The 20,196-nt window shown below is 48.4% G+C and overlaps 1 protein-coding gene across 4 annotated transcripts in view; it reads left to right on the top strand.

The window, feature by feature from the left end:
• LOC144824137 (protein regulator of cytokinesis 1-like) overlaps window positions 1–20,196 on the top strand; it is a 619,082-nt gene that overhangs the window by 192,843 nt on the left and 406,043 nt on the right. For all 4 annotated transcript variants that reach the window (XM_078683256.1, XM_078683257.1, XM_078683258.1 and 1 more), the window contains exon 7: window positions 7,762–7,909. In XM_078683256.1, the coding sequence (XP_078539382.1) occupies window positions 7,762–7,909 (148 nt within the window). The remainder of the gene's footprint in view (window positions 1–7,761; window positions 7,910–20,196) is intronic.

The raw sequence follows: 20,196 nt of genomic DNA on the forward strand, positions 1-20,196 counted from the left end.
GGTATGCTCAGACGTGAGTCCCTTGCTCACTTTGCCACTGGTTTCAAGCAATCCCGGCTGAAGACGGCTGTAATGCCAGAAACCGGTCCTGGGAAGCTTGATTCCGGTCCAGGGAAGACCAGGCTTGGCAGTTCGGGCTGGACTGTTCCCATGAGGCACAGGGTCAGACTGAGTTGCATATGGCCATGTCTGAACTGGGGTGGCGTAGTGAGCTAAAGAACGGTGATGGATTAAACCCAGATCAGTTGACTGGGGGTGAGTGTTTGTATTGCCAACGCTCCGTCCATCACCCCCTTTGGTTTTTCTTTAGTCCTGTCATGTATACCCCTATTACATACATTTGTCCAATCCACACAACGATAACTAGTCTAAACCGGTGACCTTTTACCTAGTAGCATGCTCCTGTCTCTTCGACACCAGGCTCTCGTTACTCAATTATAATTCCTGCATCTGATGTACATAAACATGTTCTCAGGCACAGCAGATTTATTCTGTGTAAGGGTCACCACTTTTTTTTCATCCTTGGTCAACCGCTAGCTGTGCATGATTGCACTTTTTTATAAAAGCATTGGTAATTGTTTTCAAAACATTTGATTGTTTTTAAAACATCCATGATTGTTTTAAAAACCTATTGATACTAGAAAAAACCCTGGAGTGACCACTTTAGTATAAAAGACCCTCACTCACCCCCCTCCCTTACAAATTAGAGGAGAATTATTTCCAAGCTGAGACGGGGTCCTGCATGCTGAATATTCGACACGCAACGGTCTGACATCCCTTGCGGGGTGTCATCCTCTAAGCAGAGACTGGGTCCTTAACACTCAGCCATCAGGTGAGGAGGTTGGAGCACACCTGGAGATTTCTTGGCTACATACACACATGCACATATCCATGATACACATACCGATCTAAGGTCTAGTACATTTAGGCAAAAGTACTTAGGGCGCGCATTTTAGGAATATGCAGGTGATACTGTTTTTATCTGAACTACTTATGTTCATCTTATTGGCACTATGGTAGAAATGTATCTACTATATTATTAAATTGGTACTAGCAATCTCTTTCATATGCTTCAGTCTCCTGATTGTCGCAGCACGTATGTTTTACACGAGTCTGTTGCTGGACCAGTAAATACTCATTGAAACGTCCTAATCGCCATCCTGTGTATTTTCTGAGAGAAATCAAGCACGAGTGTCTAAGCGACAAAAGTACTGTACTGTTTTCCACGATCTATGAGTAATCAGGGTTGTCATGCCCAGAAACTACCTACACCACTGTAGAATACAGGGGGGTGGTAGTGGCACTGTAGAGCTAGCTGGTCTAATGGCTGTCATAACCTGTGGCGGTGTCCAGGGTCGGTTTGGACACCAATCCCTCCGTTTAGGTCATCCAAAACGCACAAGTCCTGGTTCACTCCTAGAAACTACTCGACAGGAGAACCCACAGGCCAAAGGGGCAGGAGTCGCAAGAGAACCTCGATCAATTCACCAAGAAGGAAGGCCCATGGGGTGCAGAGGATGCAGTGAGGACACTGTACTTGGCAGGAAGAGATGCTTGAGGCTGGAGTTTCTTGTAGCCAGAAGATCTCTGGAGTACAGAGCCAACAAGCATTGGGAATGGCAATTCGACTCTGTTCACAGGGGTTTGGTCTCTGCAGTTCCGACGAGGTATACTGGCTTCCAAATTGCAGAGGACCGGTCAGGCCTTGATGGGGTTGCAGAACCACCACTTGTATTGATGAGCCTTTCGAAGTCCATGGGACGTCAGGTGCAGCAGACCGGTCTGCTTCGTTGCAGTGCATGCAGATACAGGGGTGCGATTCCTTCACTCCAAGGGAGATTACATCGGCTGTCTTTGATGCCCACAGGTCTGTTAAAGATCCTGGAAGAAGCGCAGACACAGATGACGAAGACTAACAGAACAGCGAGACCTGGAGCAGCAGGAGTCTTCCTTGGTGGAGTCTTGGTTCCAGGCGAAGTTCAAGTGTCCACACGGTCTAAGAGTGATGTAGTTTCAGGCTTTAGTCTTGTCCCACGACGAATCGAAGGACCATCCACAGGTAAGCCCTTAAGTACCCTAGGAAAAGGGTTGACACGACTGAGTCTCTCCCAGAAGAGTGGGTAGACAGACAAGCGGATTCTCCTATGTCCTTTGTCAAATTTCGCACCAGAGTGGCTCAAACTGGAGTATGCAAGGAAGGCACCAAATGTGCCTTTCAAAGCAGCCTGGGGCTGGCAAGCCCCCATATCCCAGCCCAATACACCAAGTCCTGTCTGGGAGGTGATCAAACCACCCTGCGACAGGAAACCTATTGCTCTACCTTCCCCTGCTCGAGCTTGGCTCAGCAGCAGGAAGAAAGTCAGGTCTGGGGTAGGCAGCAGCACTACCTGGCTGCAAATCCTGAAAGGCTGTTACTGGTAGTACAGGTGTGTACCCCAAGGGAGCCCCCCAGTACATGGTATCCTACTGATCACAGTGAAATCAGTGTTGGGGTATGATTCCAACATGTTTGGTAGCAAATACATGACCAAGACCTGGCTTGGCAATTCGGTCTGGACTGCTCCCATGAGGCACATGGTTGAGACTGATTTGCATATAGCTGTGTCTCCACTGGGGTGGCGAAGTGAGCTAAAGAATGATGGATTCAACCCAGATATGTGACTGGGGGTGAGTGTCTGAAAAGTTTCAGCGCTCCATCCATCATTTGCTTTGTTTCACCTAAGTTTGCAGGGTAAGCCCAGACGTGGGTCCCTTGCTCACTTACCACTGGTTTCAAGCTAGCCCGGCTGATGAGGGGTGTTACCCCGAAACAGGTCCCAGAGTGCTTGTTTCCGGTCCAGGGAAGACCTTGCCTGTATCTGAACTGGGGTGGGGGAAGTGAGCTAAAGAATGATGATGAATACAACCCAGATCTGTGACTGGTGGTGAGTGTCTGAAAAGATTCAAAGCTCTGTCTATCATTTCCTTGTGTTTGCTTGGTACCAAACATTACCGGGTTCGGTGCATCCACTATATAGTTAGACATTTCATAATGACCAATGTCTACTATATGTATTAAGACCACATTTACAAAGCCTGGAGAATCCACTCCAGGCTTTTTTTGGGGTGTCCTGCTCATGCTAGGGCACCCTAACACTTCTAACCAAGCACCCTGCCCTCAGGACTGAAGGGCCTACCATAGGTGTGACTTATAGGTTTTAAGTGTTGTGACCCCAGATATAAGGAAACTCATATCTGTGGTGAGGGGTGCAAGCACTAACTCATACAGGCTGCAATGGCTGGCCTGTAGTCAGTTTAGGTGGACTTTCATTGTTGTCACAATACATGCTACAGCCCATGGGAGACCCCTGGTGTACATATGCCCTGGGTACCCCCGTACCATATACTAGGGACTTACAATGGTACACCAATAGCCATTTGTGGAGGTACAGGAGTTCTTCTGGGAAATTTAGGGAGAAAGCACAGTTATTGGGGTGCTGATTATCAGGATCCCAGTCAAACTATGTCAGGAACACACGGACACCAGTCAAAAAGTTGGGGTAACCATGCTAGGATTCTACCTTCCTACACCCCAAGACACCGATCGCAAATAACTGTATGCAACGTATGCCTTTTATCCCATAGAGAAGCATTGCTGCGTAAAGATGCATTTAAGTCAACAATTTACTTGTAAAAATATATTTTTTTAAAGTATATACTGAATAATAAAGTTCTTGGTATTAAAATGTATATAGAGATACGATTATTTTCGAAATTGGTCCGATTTATTTAATGTTTCATTTATTGCCCTTGAGTACAACAAATGCCGAGCACTCCCCTCTGATATGCCTAAACTCCTTGCCCACAGTAACACAAAAGTGAGCATCTAGTATTAATATTTTTGCTTCTGTAAACCAATAAGGGTTGCCTGGACTTTTTACACAGTGCACCTCGTTTTTGGTCCACTATTTAAAGAGCCAGCGTCCTACATGGACTATAGCAGTGGTTCCCGAAGTTTTGCAACCCACGGCTCCCTTGACCAATTAGCAGTCGGCCGCGACTCCCCACTGTTACAAATTTTTTTTTAGGGTGGGGGATGTAAGCCCGGCCTCAGGAGTGGGTAGTCTCAGAAAGTGCACAATCGTGACTGCAATGTTTTGATTTAGGTGCACTGAACAGTCCTTAAAGGGTTATAAAGAACAGCACCTCTTTCCATGAACAAATTAAAGGGGATTGGGGTAGCTTGACCAAGACTGGAGACCAGCTGAGGAAACCTGCAATACTGTCAGAGAGAATACTCTTCAAAATGAAACATAGTGGGGGGCCACCACCTCTGCACCCAGAAGGCGTAAAGTACCAGGGAGCACTTAACTGGCACTTGTAGCAGAGTGTGAACTACAAACCAGTGTAATTTAGACATTAAAGTGGGTTGGAGTACATTTAAATTGTGCCTATGACTTCATTACTTTTGTTGGCAGTCATAAATACACCCATATTAAAATAATTTAACTTTTTTTATGATCCCCATATTAGACAGATGGATTAAGTGATTTGTAGTGCAGGGTTCTCTAGTCAGGAACAATGGAATAAAGGTGGACGCTAGCCATAGACATGATATTTCCAAAGAAAGAGAAATTTGCTTGCAGCTCCAGCTTCTCCTTGTGCCCTTTATTTTCTGTACTTTTGTCTGTGCCTCAGAATACTCATCCTGTTCTGCATCGAGCCCGGGGCCTCTAACACCTGAAAAACTTCAGTTTAGAATGACCGTGAGCTTGAGCAACACGCTTGCGGTCCTAGAAATAAACTTTGTCCTCGGAGGAGAGGAACGTCTTTCACGGTCCAGTGGTTCCCAAAACTCACAAACTGTGTGCTTAGCGCGCGGCGCCCCAGGCTGGTATTGATGGCGCACCGGGGTGCCACGGCGCACAGATTGGGAACCACTGCCTTAGGGCAAGAAAGCAAAAGAGAGACAGATGATGGACGGAATGCAGTGGAAATCAAACATTCACCCCCAGTCAGAGATATCTGGATTAAATCCATTGTTCTTTTGCTCACCATGCCATCCCAGGTTAGACCCAGCCATATGCAAATCAGTCTTGACCCTGCTCCTCATGGGAACAGTCCAGCCTGACATGCCACGCCAGGTCTTCCCTGGACCGGAAATAAGCATCCTGGGACCTGCTTTGGGGCATCACCCTTGCTAGCTTGCATCCAGTGGCACAGTGAGCACGGACCCACGTCTGGGCATACTCCGCGCACTTAGGGCGAGAAAGCAAAAGACACACAGATAATGGACAGAATGCAGATCACTTGACAGCATTATGAAAAAAAAATTACTTTCTGCATTAATCTCTTATAAGATATCAAGGCCTAGACAGAACTATGAAGATGGACTTTAAAGTGCAAATGAGACTTCACAATGCTAATGTGCTAACATTCATGTTATTCTAAAAACAAAGGGGTGTACTAAAAAATGTTTTCACCCAGAATAGTGAACCTATGTTAGGTTTTGGGACTAGTACATGGTACTTCTTGTAACCCACACACTTGCTCTCTTCCCCTCTGTCTTTTCTTTCTTCCCCTTTCCTCTGGCACATGCCCCCTTTCCGTGTATCACTCTTCACTCTTTCCATCCCTTTCTCTTTTTTCCAGTACACATTCACTTTTTTTCAACTCCGTCCTTCCTCTCTTTTTCCTTCCAGTGCGTGTCTGTCTCCACTCACCTGTTTCATCTCTCACGTCCTTTCTTAACTCTTATTGTTACCTGTCTCAGCCGCCTCACTTTTCGCCACTCATTAAACAATATTCCCTGTTTCTTGCCTCTTCCCCTCTTTTGTCTCCTCACGCTCTCTACTCTAGCTACCCGTTCCCCTTTACCTCCTTTCTCTTTACTCCTCCTTCCTTACCGCCGCTCCGGGAAAAAAGTACCTGCAAAAAGCCCTCCCCACCCTCCTTGTCACACACCTACTCCAGGAAGTCAGACGAAAATGTTGGAGGTTCCTCCAATGGGGCTCTGGGCAGGGGTCCTTGCTCTGCCCCCGCTCCCTGTCCCAGGAAACTATTGAGTCACCAGGAAGGACTGCCTGTTGCAGCACACCCTGCACAGACCGGCCAGGAGGTAGGTGGACACCTTCGGCCCCTCACCTCATCGCCTGCCTCGATCCCTCACCTGTACGCGTGACAGCTGCGCTACTCTTGCCGCGTCCCTTCTACACGCCCATACGCCTCGAGGCCTCTCTCAGCCCTACACCTGAGCGGGGGCTCCTCCCACCAGATACTGTTTCTGTACGAGCTCACTGTTCGCTTTGTGGCCCGCATCTGAGCAGTCCCCCGGCCCCAACTGCTGATCTATTCCCACACTCGAGCCCGGGGGCCTCTAACACCTGAAAAACTTCAGTTTAGAATGACCGTGAGCTTGTGCATCACGCTTGCGGTCATAGAAATAAAAAGAGGACCGCACAAACATGGTCCTCGGAGGAGAGGACTGTCTTTCACGGTTCAGTGGTTACCAAACTCACAAACTGTGTGCTTAGTGCGCTGCGCCCCATGCTGGTTTCGACGGTGCACCGGGGTGCCGCGGCCCACAGATTGGGAACCACTGGACTATAGTGATCCACAAATCGGTCAGGGGAAATTCCTCTACCTCCTTATGCTCCTCCAGTCCGCCCTGGGTCCCCCAAAATGGAACCTAAAATCTTCCATGTAATCTTACTGTTCATAAGCGAACATACACCAAGCGCATGCATATGCAAACACATTGCGGCACAACCCTACTTACTGACTTTTTTTTATTTTAAGTATTTGTTTTGGTTTTTAGAAGTACATTATTTGCTTCAGTGTCGCATAGCGATTGACCTATGACAATAGGAAAGTTGCATGCATTTCGTCCTCTGTCAAAAGGAACAAGGTGGTACAACGTGTCTCCACCAATGGGACCTTTTCTAACATGGGTAACAGATGTGATGTTATGCCGTTTTAAAGAAAAAAAGCAAAACCAGCACTTTTTAATGACAAACTTGTGTAAACGAAATGTATGCATTTTCTACTCGCCCCAATCCGTCCCCTCACCAGGCTCAATCAGTTTGTTTGACCCCACATCAAAATGTCCCCAGCAGTAGCAACATCACTGCCGCTACTTACTGACTTGATTTGATGTAAGCCATCCGAGAATGTTTTTTTTTTTTTACCGCATAATTTAAATAACTGTTTTGTAATTTCATCTTTTATAGCATACGATCCTAGTAGCCCTTATGATAACTAGTTGTAGAATGGTTTGTGAACGTTCATTAAAATGATGAAATCCATATTTTACCAAGATCAGTGAAATATTTCATACATTTCAATGTTCCTTATGAAATGTAGTTTTTATAGCACTGCATTTTCTGCAATAAAAGCAAGCAAACATAATATACATTTAGTGTCTTTATATATCATATTGCTTATGTTGAACTTAACCCCACTTACATTCGTTGTAAATGGCATACAGACTGCAATCTGTGTGACGTTTAATTGACGTTTTCTGTCTCCCTGATAAGGTGGCGAATACACTGTTTGATATATTAAGACTAGAAAGCTGAATATTTGAGTATTGTGAAGCTGCAGGATACCATTCTTGCCTTGTTCTACAAAAAATGTAATCCCTGTCCTTTCCTCCTATATTTACTTTGTCATTTTGTAACTTGGGCTTTTGGTTCCAACCTCTGGAAATGTAATGAAATTAAATATTCTACGGTTTTTATTTAAATTTCTGAGAAGCGGTTTAATTTTTTCCTTCTTTTGCAGTTGAAAAATGAAGTGAAACTATTAGACGACCTTAAGCTGGAAAATCTGCAGCACCTTATAAATGAAATTAGAACTGAATTGATGTCCTACTGGGATAAGTGTTTCTACAATGATGAGCAGAGGAAAGCCTTTTCACATTTGAATGAATGTATGTAATTGTATTTATTATCCTAATGCTCTCCTTGTTCTATCATTACATTATTTTGGCTTCACACTACATATCAGTTCAGACAGTGTCCAACTTTATCTTTTTTGTTTTCTGTGTTTCTCATCAACTGAACAGATATTGTTCACTTGTTGACATTGATAAATCTGATTGGGTCAAATATTCCCTTGGAATGCGTTATTTCTGACCATTGGTGTTTAAATAAGCTTTAATAAATTTTCTTCATCTACAGGCTCTCGTGAAAGGTATTGCCCACTTCCTTATTAACTTGAGACAACTGGACTATAAAACATTGGGCCCATTGTGGTCAGTATTGGGCTTTTATGGTGAAGGACCTATGTTTTTTTTTTCTGGTCCCATATAAGAAAATTGGACATGGGTACTTGCTCACCTGGTATTTCCTGGTTCCGTAGACGGTCAGTGTACTGCACCCCATTCTGGAACTCAGGTTCTCTTCTCTTCTTCGTTTAAGGAGAAGCTCAGGATGCTGTCCATGGCTCAGATGCTTTGGCTCTTGACCTGCAGGATGTAGGTTCCCACGGTCCGTGGTAGGTTCCCACGGTCCGTGGTAGGTTCCCACGGTCCGTGGTAGGTTCCCACGGTCCGTGGTAGGTTCCCACGGTCCGTGGTAGGTTCCCACGGAGGGCCTACCTACTATCAAACTATGGCCACTTTGGGAAGTGATCTTCTCCAGGGCTGGAACGTTGAAGAGGAGCTCCTAGTGGGGATACGTCCTCCCAACTCAAGTATATATCCAACACCAGTATCGTACCTAGATTAGGGGCAGATGGGCATTAGTCAAAACCTCCCGGGTCACCAACCCCTCAAGCGCGAGAAAGGAAGCCATTCCTTTTTGTTAAATAACCCTTAGACACTTTAGTAGTGTCATGCTCCATCATCTGGTTCACCCCGGCTCCTAAAGGTCAGGGTGGGCTCGACCATATTTCAGGGAGCACTTAAGAACAAGCATTGAAAATGCAACATGTCTCTCCTTTGATTAAGTTAGCCATTTGCTTTGCTATACAATACCATTAGCAAAGCAAATGGCTTTAACTTAATCAAAGGCGAGACCTATTGCATTTTTAACCTTAAGATTATTTTTACGCGCTACCAAATTGTGGTTTACGATGCCTCGTGAGCTTGTGAAATACCCCGCGCCTGGATTCCAGAGGCCGAGCATGATGTCCCAGGCAGGGAACGCTGCATTGCCCTGCTTCGCTTCACTGCTTTTAACACCCCTGTCAGCAAGGCATAAACAGGTAAGCTAGCAAGAACTGTTTATAAATAAAGCTGATTTTAAAAATGTAGTTCTCATAAGTGTTGGGGCCCAAAATTTAGCTCAGTCAACGGGCGAGCACTATCCAATGTAGGGGTGACTAATACAAAGGCTGCCTAGTTTCTATTCCATCTCAAGCCTCTTCATCCACCATAGACACGCCCAGCTACATCCCTATTTCACTGTTTTAACTTATTTCGTTTTTTCCTTCTCCTTTTGTGTTTTTTTCCTTAGCTTGCTCTGGGTCAAAGTTTGAGGAGGAAAATAAGTGCCGGTCCCCATAAGTGAGTGTCTGCGGCCTTACCTACATCCACCGGCTCAAATTAAGTACTGATTGATCTAGCCCAAACCTGGCCATTTTCTGATTTTGCATTTTATGCGGAAAATGTGCCCCTGTTTGTGAAGAGCAAACTCGCCCATGACACTTCAGAATTGAACCATCGTTATGTTATGTTATATGAGACTTGTAACGCGCTCCATTACTTCTGAGTGTCCTGGCGCGATATGAACTGCAGACTGGCGGGGGAAGAAAAGTTAGATAGCCTGATTAAAAAGATGAGTTTTGAGGAGTTTCTTAAATCGAAACAAGTCCTGAGTGTGGCGCAGAGAAACCGGAAGGCTGTTCCAAAGAGTAGCAACCTTGACCGCAAGTGACTGGCCCCCTAACCTAGACCAGCAGAAGCGGGGAATGACCATCAGACGGTGGGAAGCAGATCATAGGGATCGGTGAGGGGTGTAAAAGGCCACCCGTTTCCAAATATAGAAGGGGCCTGAGTCATGCAACGCTCTATGCGCTAAAGTGAGGGGCAGCCAGTGGAGGTCACGCAAGTGTGACCTTATGCTGGATCTCTTCGAGATGTTAAATAAGAGTCTGGCCACCGCATTCTGGATCAGTTGAAGTTTATTCACCAAGTATCCCGGGATGTCAATAAAAAGCGCAATGGCGTAATCCAAACGGGAAAAGATGAGTGCCCGTGCCACCATTTCCTTCGCCGGCTGAGGGAGCATAGGGAAGAATCTACTCAGTGACTGGAGTGTACCAAAACAGGCACCCGTTAATCTCTTGATGTGTTCAGAGAACCTGAGATCCTCCCCGAACCAAACTCCCAAGTTCTTAGCCGGACTACCCTCTGAAAATGGGCGGGGGAAATCTGGGGGCCACAAGACTTCTGTGAAGAGCGGTGGAAATTGATCATACAGCAGTATCTCTGATTTCCCCTCGTTGCACTTGAACTTAGCCTGTGCCAGCCTTGTAAACACGGCGGCAAGGCAGCTCTGAGCTTGCTTCCATTGTCCCGGTACAGTCGCCGCCTGAAGTGACCAGTTGACAATGGTAGTAGCTTCAGCACACACAATATCTGCAGCCCCCGCTATGACTCTGGCTGGTCACGGATCAGAGGGGGAGCCTGACTTGAGGGATTTGAGAATAGCATGGATGTCCGACTTCTCGGCCAGGACAAACTGCGTGAAAGAGGAGTCGAGAGCGGTACAAAGAGGGGGTGCTGGGGGGAGCTCTGCAGTGCTGCTGATAAAGCCAGGCAATCTTGAATAGATTGAATTTTATTGATAAACGCGGAAAGCTCCTCACACCATCCAAGGGAGGCTGGAATGGCCTTGTGCTCCGCGCAAGGGGACATAAAACTTTTGACACTAGAGAAAATCTCTTTGCTATTATTGGCTTTCATTATTCTTTCAGCATAAGTCACTTTTAGCTTTCTTGACAGCTGTGTAGTAAATTCTCTGTGCCATGCCGTGCGCAGAGCGGATTTAGCTACTGGGCAGTAAGCGACCCGCCACTGGCGTTCCAGCTTCTTACAGCCCAGTTGCTTTTCTTTTAGGAAAAGGGAATACCAGGGCTGAGAGGGGGAAGGCCGGTGAGCCTTGGTAGGCAAAGGTTTGCACGAGGATTTAACTCCCTGGCTAACCCAGGTGTTAAACCGGTCAACCAGCAGCTGGGTCTACCTGGGAATGAGTAAGGGCCTCTACTAACCCAGGAATATTAATCTTGCGAGTGGGAGGGCCAAGTGGCAGGGATGGCAGGCAAGAAGATTGCCCCATTTCCCAAGAGAATATTATCATGTAACATGCAGTTCGTAATTAGAAAATACCAGATCAATCAAGTGGCCCCTTGAGAGAGTTGGCTTAGCGACCCACTGAGTCAGCTGAGTCAAGGCCAAAAGATCCAGCAGAGCCGCGGGATCCGGGGCCTCCGTGGTATCTAAATGGATGTTAAAATCACCCAAAAGGAGAAATTTGGGAAAACGCAGAACCCGTAAGGCAATAGCATCCCCCAGAGTCTTTAGGAAAGCACCGAGCGGGCCAGGCGGGCGATAGATCAGAGTGCCCCCTAGCGTAAAATGGGGCGATAAGGTGAAGGAAAAATCAAGAGCCACGCCCTCCATCAGGTCCACTGAGGTTTTACATGTAAAGGCCCAGGTTTCCCTAAAAACCACAGCAGTACACCCCCTCTCCCTGTCAAGCGATCTGCACCCCAAGGGATTGCAAGCTCAACCACCGGCTCACACGACTCCCTGAGCCATGTTTCAGTGATGAACAATACGTCAAGCTTATTGTCCACAATTAGCTCAAAGATATTGGCAGCTTGTCTGACCATCGAGCGCGCGTTGATGAGGGCTGCTAGAACGCCTGGCTCATTCACAATTGTAGAACCCCCGCTAGAGAGTTTGGTGGCAAAGTGAAAGCTACAGCTAGAACACCCCCTGGCGAGATCCAAGATGTCATCACAGCGCTTAAGACCTACGCGAATGACAGGGTCCAGTGATAATAGTTACGTGCAATTATAAGCACGCCGGCCCTCCACTAATCCTGGATCCGGCCCAGCAGCATGACTGGCCCTGTTCACTTCCGAGGCGCAGACGGGCTTGCCTTTGGCGCGCCCGATATGGCATCTGTTTTTAAATGAGGTGAGGAGGCGACTAGAACGCCAACCTCCACCTCCGCTAAACTCTTGTCTTGTTGAGTTGTCTCCCTCCACAGCAATCAGGACCAATGAGCCCGCGATGGAACGGGGAGTGCAACCGGCAAAGTTAAAGTGCAGACCGGAACATTAAAGGTGAAAAAACAGTGGCAAAATATTTAAATGATATTTAAGCTTTCCGTCTGTTTAGCAGCAAGAGTAAATGCGAAGGCAGCTAAATGGTGGTAGTTCGGTATAGCGTCATCAAACATACACCTCCACACGTGCGTCCGCGCATCGTAACGTAGCCATACGTGGCTGAGCAGAAAACAACCCACCTAAGAACGACTGAAATGATATTCATTTGGAAAATGATGAAAACTTTCCATCTGTCCGTCACATTGTGATATCCGCATCTCCTCATGTGTCCTCTGCATTGGCCAAGATCATGTTTACTTTTTGTGCACAGGGCTCGTTGACCGCTTAAAACTAACATGGCACACCCATTCCACTTCTGGAGAAAAAAGCGGTAGGTGGGAGCTCGATTCGCTTTCAGAAACAAGAGCCTTGCTGACATCCTTTGACATAAGGCCGCGGGGGGATTACAAGTGGCGCTGGTCTCTCCCTGGAGCACCGGTATTAATGGTTAGATGTGTCCTTTCCCCGCACGCTGTTGGTGCCGCAGAGCTCAGGTGCGCAACCCTATGCAGCCTGGGATCGCTATGTCCTGGCAGGGACAGTGAGTCGCGCCGCACGAGAGATGCAGTCGCCTCCTGTTTACACCATGAACCGGGCTCCCTCGGCCACTGAACAGCGGGTCATCTTTGGCGTCGCTAAGCAGCCAGTAGCAGCGCTGCAAGGTTTCCACCAGCCACCCCATCCCTCTGCCCAGGTGCCCTCTGCCTGCTTCTGCCCTGTGTACTGACGGTGCTTCAGGCGCTGCTTACTGATCCGGTTTGCAGTGAAAGTCCAAATAGCCAACGGCGGGTTATGTGATGGGAAAGTGCTCGCCCAGCGGTGTTTAAATAGCCGTCTAATACTGGCGCTGCCGCCTCTGCTGTCACCGTGCACAGAGGGCGAGACAAGAAAATAATGACCTGAAAAACCGGCCCTACTGCTGCCGGCGCAGGGTGATACCACAACAATACAGTCTGCACGCCCGCTCGCATCAGCAGCCTTACAACAAGCAGAACATTGTAGTCCAAAAGCCACACACCATTACTCCTCTTTAATAGAGACACTGGTCACGGCAGTTCTCAGTAGGCATAATTCTCGCAGTAAAGTAACAAGGCAGCGTGACCAAGCTTCTGATAAGCTTGGTTGCCATGACAATAGAAAGCTATTGGCACAAACAAGATGGCGTCAGACTGTCCACTGTCCGTACGTACACGTGCATGTTTAGCTTTGGATGAATGGGGAGGGGAGCCATCTTTGTTCAACCGTACGCGTGCATGTAAAGCTTTGGAAGAATCGATCGCCGCATGGCGAGGATCGCGCATGCGCTATCGCCAGGCGAGACTTAAAAAATGGCCAGGGGCTGTAAAGATTAACAATCCATCTATGGCTCCAGGTATCCCTTTATTCGCGGAATCATAGGGGATATTAAATGGAAAAAAGAGGGGTCGCAAGGAAGTAATGGTCCTATGACCCTAGTGCTGACATGTTTCAGTCCTCAAAAATTGGCACGTGCGGGGGCTGGACTTTCTTCAGGGCAAAAATGTTTCCCTCACTGGTGTTGTCTAGGAATCTCCTATATTTTTTTAAGTAGAGGACAGGTAGCTGCACTCATATGAAAAGGTTAGTAGATCACTACTCTCTCATCCTGTTCCGTAATGTTTCATATCCATCTGTAAAGGAAATATATATGGGAATTGTTAGGCGCATACTTATCCCATCCACGCTGCACCTATGTCACCCATACATGCCATTCAGGATGGGTGCAATAGCGTGATTTATAATCTGTGGTTATCACAATTGTAACATTGCCTTAAAGGTGTCAAGCTCACCCAAGGCTTTAAGGTGGTAATGCTATGTACAAACAACCACCTAACCCATAAAGCTATTTACAACCAACCACCTAACCCATGAAACAAGTGTGATTGTACACACCATCCGATAGAGACTACTAGCCGCAGATTCCTCAACGTAGAATTACCCCCAGGCGTGGGACTGGATACGGAAAACTTTTCTGCCACAGCACTCCTGCGTGCCGGGGGGACGGCACCACATGACCTTGACGTCGTCCGCGTTCGTGACATCAGCGAGGATACATAAGTCCCACCCCGGCGCACCTACGTCAGTTTGTTTTCTTTCCGCGTGCAACGCATATCCTGATTACGGTCCTGGCCTGTTTTCATGCCTTCCATTCTTTTTACGCTTTTGGCATTTAGTGGAACAGTGTGCGAATGCCTTCGGGCTTCAAGACGTGTACCTCCTGTGCACGTCCCATGTCGGCGACAGACCCTCATCTGATTTGCTTGTGGTGCCTGGATGAGCACCACGACTCGGAGAGTTGCGACACCTGCCAAATCCTTCAGCCTAAATCGCGGCGGGAGCGCCGGATGAAGTTGCTGTCGGCACTTTTATCCAGGTCGGTGTCTTCCCAGCGTCCGTCCCCTACCTCTGATGCAGGGAGCCGCCGGTCGTCTGCGGAATCGCCTTTTCGCCACGGCTCTTTGGGCGTGGCTCACCGGCTGGTAGGTCTTTCACTCTGCCTTCACCAGCTTGTCGCCTCCCTACCCGCCGTTTTCCGCTGCGGAGGCGACTAGGGCCCAAAGGACCATCTACGCTGCGGCGCTGCAGGCTTCTTTGGCCCTTCCTCCACCTCCTGTGATGTCTGCGGACCCCTTGCCTTGCACGGGGACTTCCGCGGCATCTCCGGTGCCGAAAGTTTCGGTTTCAGGTCGTAGGAGGGTGGCATAGTCCTTCGGGGCTTCCCTCGTCTGCGCCTAGCGTCCCTGCCTCGCTGCAAATCCCTACGGGGCTCCCTGTGGTGTCGCAGGCGATCGCCGGGACACCGGGCTTGGCCCGAGTCCACTTCGATCCTATGAGCAGGCGGTTGCCTCACCAGAGGTGGAGTCGGTGCCGTTTCGACGCAGAGAGCCTTCCTCCCCTGTTCCGGTGGAGGCAAGGGTGAAGGTTGGGGATTGGGACGCCTTTCCGAGTCCCTCTCGGTCCTCGGCGCGGGTGGCTGCCCCGTGTGAGGTCGAGCCGGTGGCGTTTCGGCGCCGCGTCTTCGCCGGTTCAGCATCGCCTCACCCCATTCCCCTGGAGAGCACGTGGTGGCAGGAGTCGGCCCGGCGCCACGTGGGCCCACTCTGGCACCGGTCGATGCTGATCCGACGCCGATGGCGGACTCCATGGAGCGTCACCGGGTTCTGGATTAGTCTCCTGAGGCCTCTTCTTCTCCTGAGGTCTGTCACCTGCTGGTGTGTTCCTCTCTGGAGACAGGGCGCCTTGTGTTGCCTTTTTACCGGCATCTTCCAGGGAAGGCTCTTTGCCATACCCACGGCCTAAATCCTCGAACCCTTCTTTCCCTGGCTCGCGCTGGCTTCTCCACCAGCATCTCTGCCCTCCCCTGGGACCCCTCAGGTTCCCCATTCCGCTATGGATCCTCCTACATGCCGGGGCTGGCTGCTTCCCCCCTGGACTTGGGGAATGGCGGTTCAGTCTGCCACCGTCACCCACGGAGGAATTACTTTCACCTCCGCCTCACCCTACTGATGCCGGTGTTGCGTTTATTCGGGCTATTTCCACAGCTGCTGGTATTTTGAGGATTGGTGAGCCGGTCACCCCATGTCCTACAGACAACCTCTTGGAGATTCTCCACCAGGGCTCTGGTGGACGGGAGTTGTTCCTTCCCTTTGAAGCGTCACTTCATAATTCTCTTATGGGTGCTTGGGGGCGCCCTGCCACAGGTGTACCGGTGCCTCAGGTACTACTGCACAGTCGTCCTGCTCCGCACGACCCGGACTGTCTTTTTTCCCATCCTTCTACTTAAGGCGCTCTACTTCGCAATGCCTTTCCATGTTTGCCTGTGGTGGTGTTCCCTCTGTGTTGGGAGGCCCGGTGGTTAGATACATGGGGGCGTAATGCCTTCGCTTCTTCCAGTGCTGCCTTGAGGGCACTTAACACTTTGTGTGTGGTGACCAGGGCTACTTCTGGCCTGTTAGATTCTGTGGAGTCCCTTCTTTCTCATGTCTCATGAGGGGGCCCGTGCTGATCTGCGGGGCCATGTGTTGGATGGCACAGAGTTGGCTGCGTTTATTCTTCATGCGGCTTTGTATGTTGCTGATGCTGTTGGCTGTGCTATAGCCACTTCTGTGGCTCTCCATCACCATGCTTAGCTACGCGTTGCTGTTTTCCCTGAAAATATTAGTGAGCGTATGGTCGACCTCCCTTTTGACGGGGCCCTGTTTAATACTCGTGGAGAATCTGCCATTCAGCGCCTTCTTGCGGGGCTCCTGCTCCTTTTCCTCTTCCTTCTTTCCTCTTCCTTCCTCTTCCTCTTCCTCTTCCTTCTTTCCTCTTCCTCTTCCTTCTTTCCTCTTCCTCTTCCTTCTTTCCTCTTCCTCTTCCTTCTTTCCTCTGCCTTCTTTCCTCTTCCTCTTCCTTCTTTCCTCTTCCTCTGCCTTCTTTCCTCTGCCTTCTTTCCTCTTCCTCTGCCTTCTTTCCTCTTCCTCTGCCTTCTTTCCTCTGCCTTCTTTCCTCTGCCTTCTTTCCTCTTCCTCTTCCTTCTTTCCTCTTCCTCTTCCTTCTTTCCTCTGCCTTCTTTCCTCTTCCTCTGCCTTCTTTCCTCTGCCTTCTTTCCTCTTCCTCTGCCTTCTTTCCTCTTCCTCTGCCTTCTTTCCTCTTCCTCTGCCTTCTTTCCTCTTCCTCTGCCTTCTATCCTCTTCCTCTGCCTTCTATCCTCTTCCTCTGCCTTCTATCCTCTTCCTCTGCCTTCTATCCTCTTCCTCTGCCTTCTATCCTCTTCCTCTGCCTTCTATCCTCTTCCTCTGCCTTTTTTCCTCTCTCATCCTCCTGCCTTTTTTCCTCTCTCATCCTCCTGCCTTTTTTCCTCTCCCTTCCTCCTGCCTTTTTTCCTCTCCCTTCCTCCTGCCTTTTTCCTCTCCCTTCCTCCTCCTCCCTTCCTCCTCCTCCTCCCTTCCTCGGTGGGAGACGTTATCCCACTTTCTCCTAATGTTTGGACGGGTGTTACACTTTCTGTTAGAGATACTACGCCCTCGGGGTCCTTGGTTGTCCCGCTCTAAAGTTAGCTGCTGGTTCAGCCCCTTTTTTGGTACAAATGTGTTTTCTGGCGGACTACTAAGCCTTCGGTGGTTTCTGCCGCAGGTTTTTGATTTTGTCCTCTTATGCTGGATTGTTTTTTTCCTAAGAGCGGTTCCCATGCTTTCTTGGGATGTGTCCTGTTCTATGTGGGGCATATGTAGCTATCGTATAGCTCGGTCTTATGCCGGGTGGATGTAGACTCCCCATGGCGGGTTCATCGCCCTTCCTGGTGTTGGTGTATTACGATGGTGTGGTCCTTACTGGAGTGTGGCTTTGCTATCTACGGCGTTGTGCCGTGGTGTTTTGCCCTTGCCTGCCGTTTGGTCTGGGCCTCTGTCTATGGTTTCTGAGGGCTTAGTTTCCTGTGTTGATGGCCTGGTCCGTCCTACTTGTTGCTCCTCATCTTCTAGCTGCTCTCACTACTTAGTGGATCGTTTCTTACTGGGGCGGTCCCCTTTAGGGGGCGTTTGGGACGGTTTACTAGCCCTGCCCTTGTTCTGAGCCCGACGTGGTCTGGGCCTTTAGTTCGTGGCGTTGTCAGCAGCTGGCTGGCCCCGCCTGCTCTTCTGTTCTGTGGCCGGCAACCTTGGCGCGGGCACCAGTGCTCCTGCTTGTCCTGTGGGGCCATTGTGGGCTTCCGTTCTTATTCTTCTGCCTACTTTACTGCTGAGGCGTTGTTCAGTCTTGTCTTTGGCTTCAAGCTGTGATGGGCTCGACGGCCCTCTTCCTGGGTATGTTTTTTCCGGTGGAGGGCTTGCCAGTTTTTGGGCCTCTTCTCTTGGAGTCTGTAGGTGGCTCTTCTTCCTTTGCGCTGCTTGTTCCTTGGGGCTTCCAGTGGAGGTCCCTGGTACGTTGACTGGGCTTCGGGTGTTCTGCCCCCGCCTTTCGTATTGATTTCTCCTGTTGGTGAAAACTGGGTTGCCTCTTTTATCGTTCTAACACATCCCCTGTGGGGCAGGTGTTCCTCCACGATGTTTAGGTTCTCTTCAGTTTAGGGCTGGTGCCTCTTCCCTGCTGCGATGGACGGGGCTCTTTTCCCTGTCCTCCCAATGCTGCTCCCCCGCCCCCACCACGCAATGCCGAGAGCTTGTCGTAGAACCTATACTCCCAGAAACGATTTACATGAGTAACGTTACCAAACACCACCCCGAATGCAAAACAATCACTACTAACTTAAATACTTATTTGCCCATGAAATACGTCTTCTAAGCTGCATGTTTTGCCCAACAACTCTAAATCGTATATTTAAATCGCAGTGCCACGTCTGCATTCAAAGTCCATTCGTTATCTAAAAACAGCAGAATTTTCCCAGAAAAAAGCGATCTGTTTCTTACTAATTTCTGATCATGAACAGTGTACACATGATAAAGCTGTAAAATTGTTGTAACGCGGCACTGTCTTCCTCTGAGCACTGCAGAGAAAGCCACCTCGCGCGTTAAAGGCTGTGCATCGGCCATTATCTCGCGCCTTCCTTCTCTCACTTAAAATGGCTTTCCAATCACCACGGTGACGCAACACAAAGCGCAATTCTTTTGTTGCATCGAACGAGATATGCAAGTAGCCAGCCTGCACGCATCACCCCGGATTCCTCGGTTTGTACACGCTTGTTATCTTTTATTCCTGCAGTATGTTAGGCTTTGGTGGGACAAATGACACTCATTTCGTGTACACAAAATGTTTTTGCTTGAATCTGAGCATATTTATACAAAGCCCTTGTGTTGTGTGGAAATTAAGAGATTAAACGTGTTTTTACCACCTCTGAACCTTATTTGTGTTTTTTCTTTTTTACTCTTGCCTTACATTTTTCACCTTCAATAAAAAAAACGCTCGCATATGGCTACACGTCTAGGCAGCAGGGGTACATAATATCGTGAATGCTATATTAAACCGCATTTCTTTGTCGTATACCATGAAGTCGGTGCAACTCCCACGGTCTGACTACCAGTTAGTTCTCCAAAAGAGCCTAGTACTGTTCGTGGTCTTTGCAGATGTGTCGCACTCTCACGTGCATTTGGCTACTGTGTACGACACCGGCGCCTCTGCCCAGGGAAGAGAGTGGGCCGGTCAGCTCGGTTCTCCTGCCTGGGAGTGTCGCACGCACTATGCTTTTCGCAGCTCTACACATTTCACGCACCCGACGCCACGTGTTTGTTTACTTCTGTAGTAGGGGATCTCTGTGTATAAAGGATATAAGTGAGAGGTACCCCTTAAGGAACTCAAGGGAAATGAGGTTATCTAACCAGTCAAAAAGAGGGGATTCCCTTGAACATATAACAAGATATAGCTAAAACATAGCCTAAATATTCGCAATGAAATCAATTCTATTACAACCACAAATATATAAAGTACAAATCATTTATTATACATCAAAAGTTAAAAACAATTTGTTACGCTACTGAACATATATGAATTCCAAGGTAAATGGTTAAAAAAGCAAAACAAATTCACAATCAATTATGACCTGCACAATTGAGAAGACAAACATAAAATGTAAAACAAAAAAATTGTAAAATACAATTTGTACATTCGTAGCTCACAAATACTAACACCTATGTTTTATCGTTACACATTTTTGTATATAAACATTGGTGGTGGAATTCGAATTCGTAACGGAACCCCAGCAGAGGCGGGACAGAGCTCCACCTAGAGGCCTTTGGACCTGGAAGTGAGTACGGCACTTCAGCTGCATTTTGACAGCGCCAATTGGGAGAATACATTTGAGCTTCTCGCACTTCAGGCTACAAGTCCCCAAATAGGATCGCTTCATCCCGGCCTATGAACAGTGCAGTTTGGACAAATTTATCA

Source organism: Lissotriton helveticus, chromosome 3_1 (genome assembly GCF_964261635.1).
Source record: "Lissotriton helveticus chromosome 3_1, aLisHel1.1, whole genome shotgun sequence".
Lineage (NCBI taxonomy): Eukaryota > Metazoa > Chordata > Amphibia > Caudata > Salamandridae > Lissotriton > Lissotriton helveticus.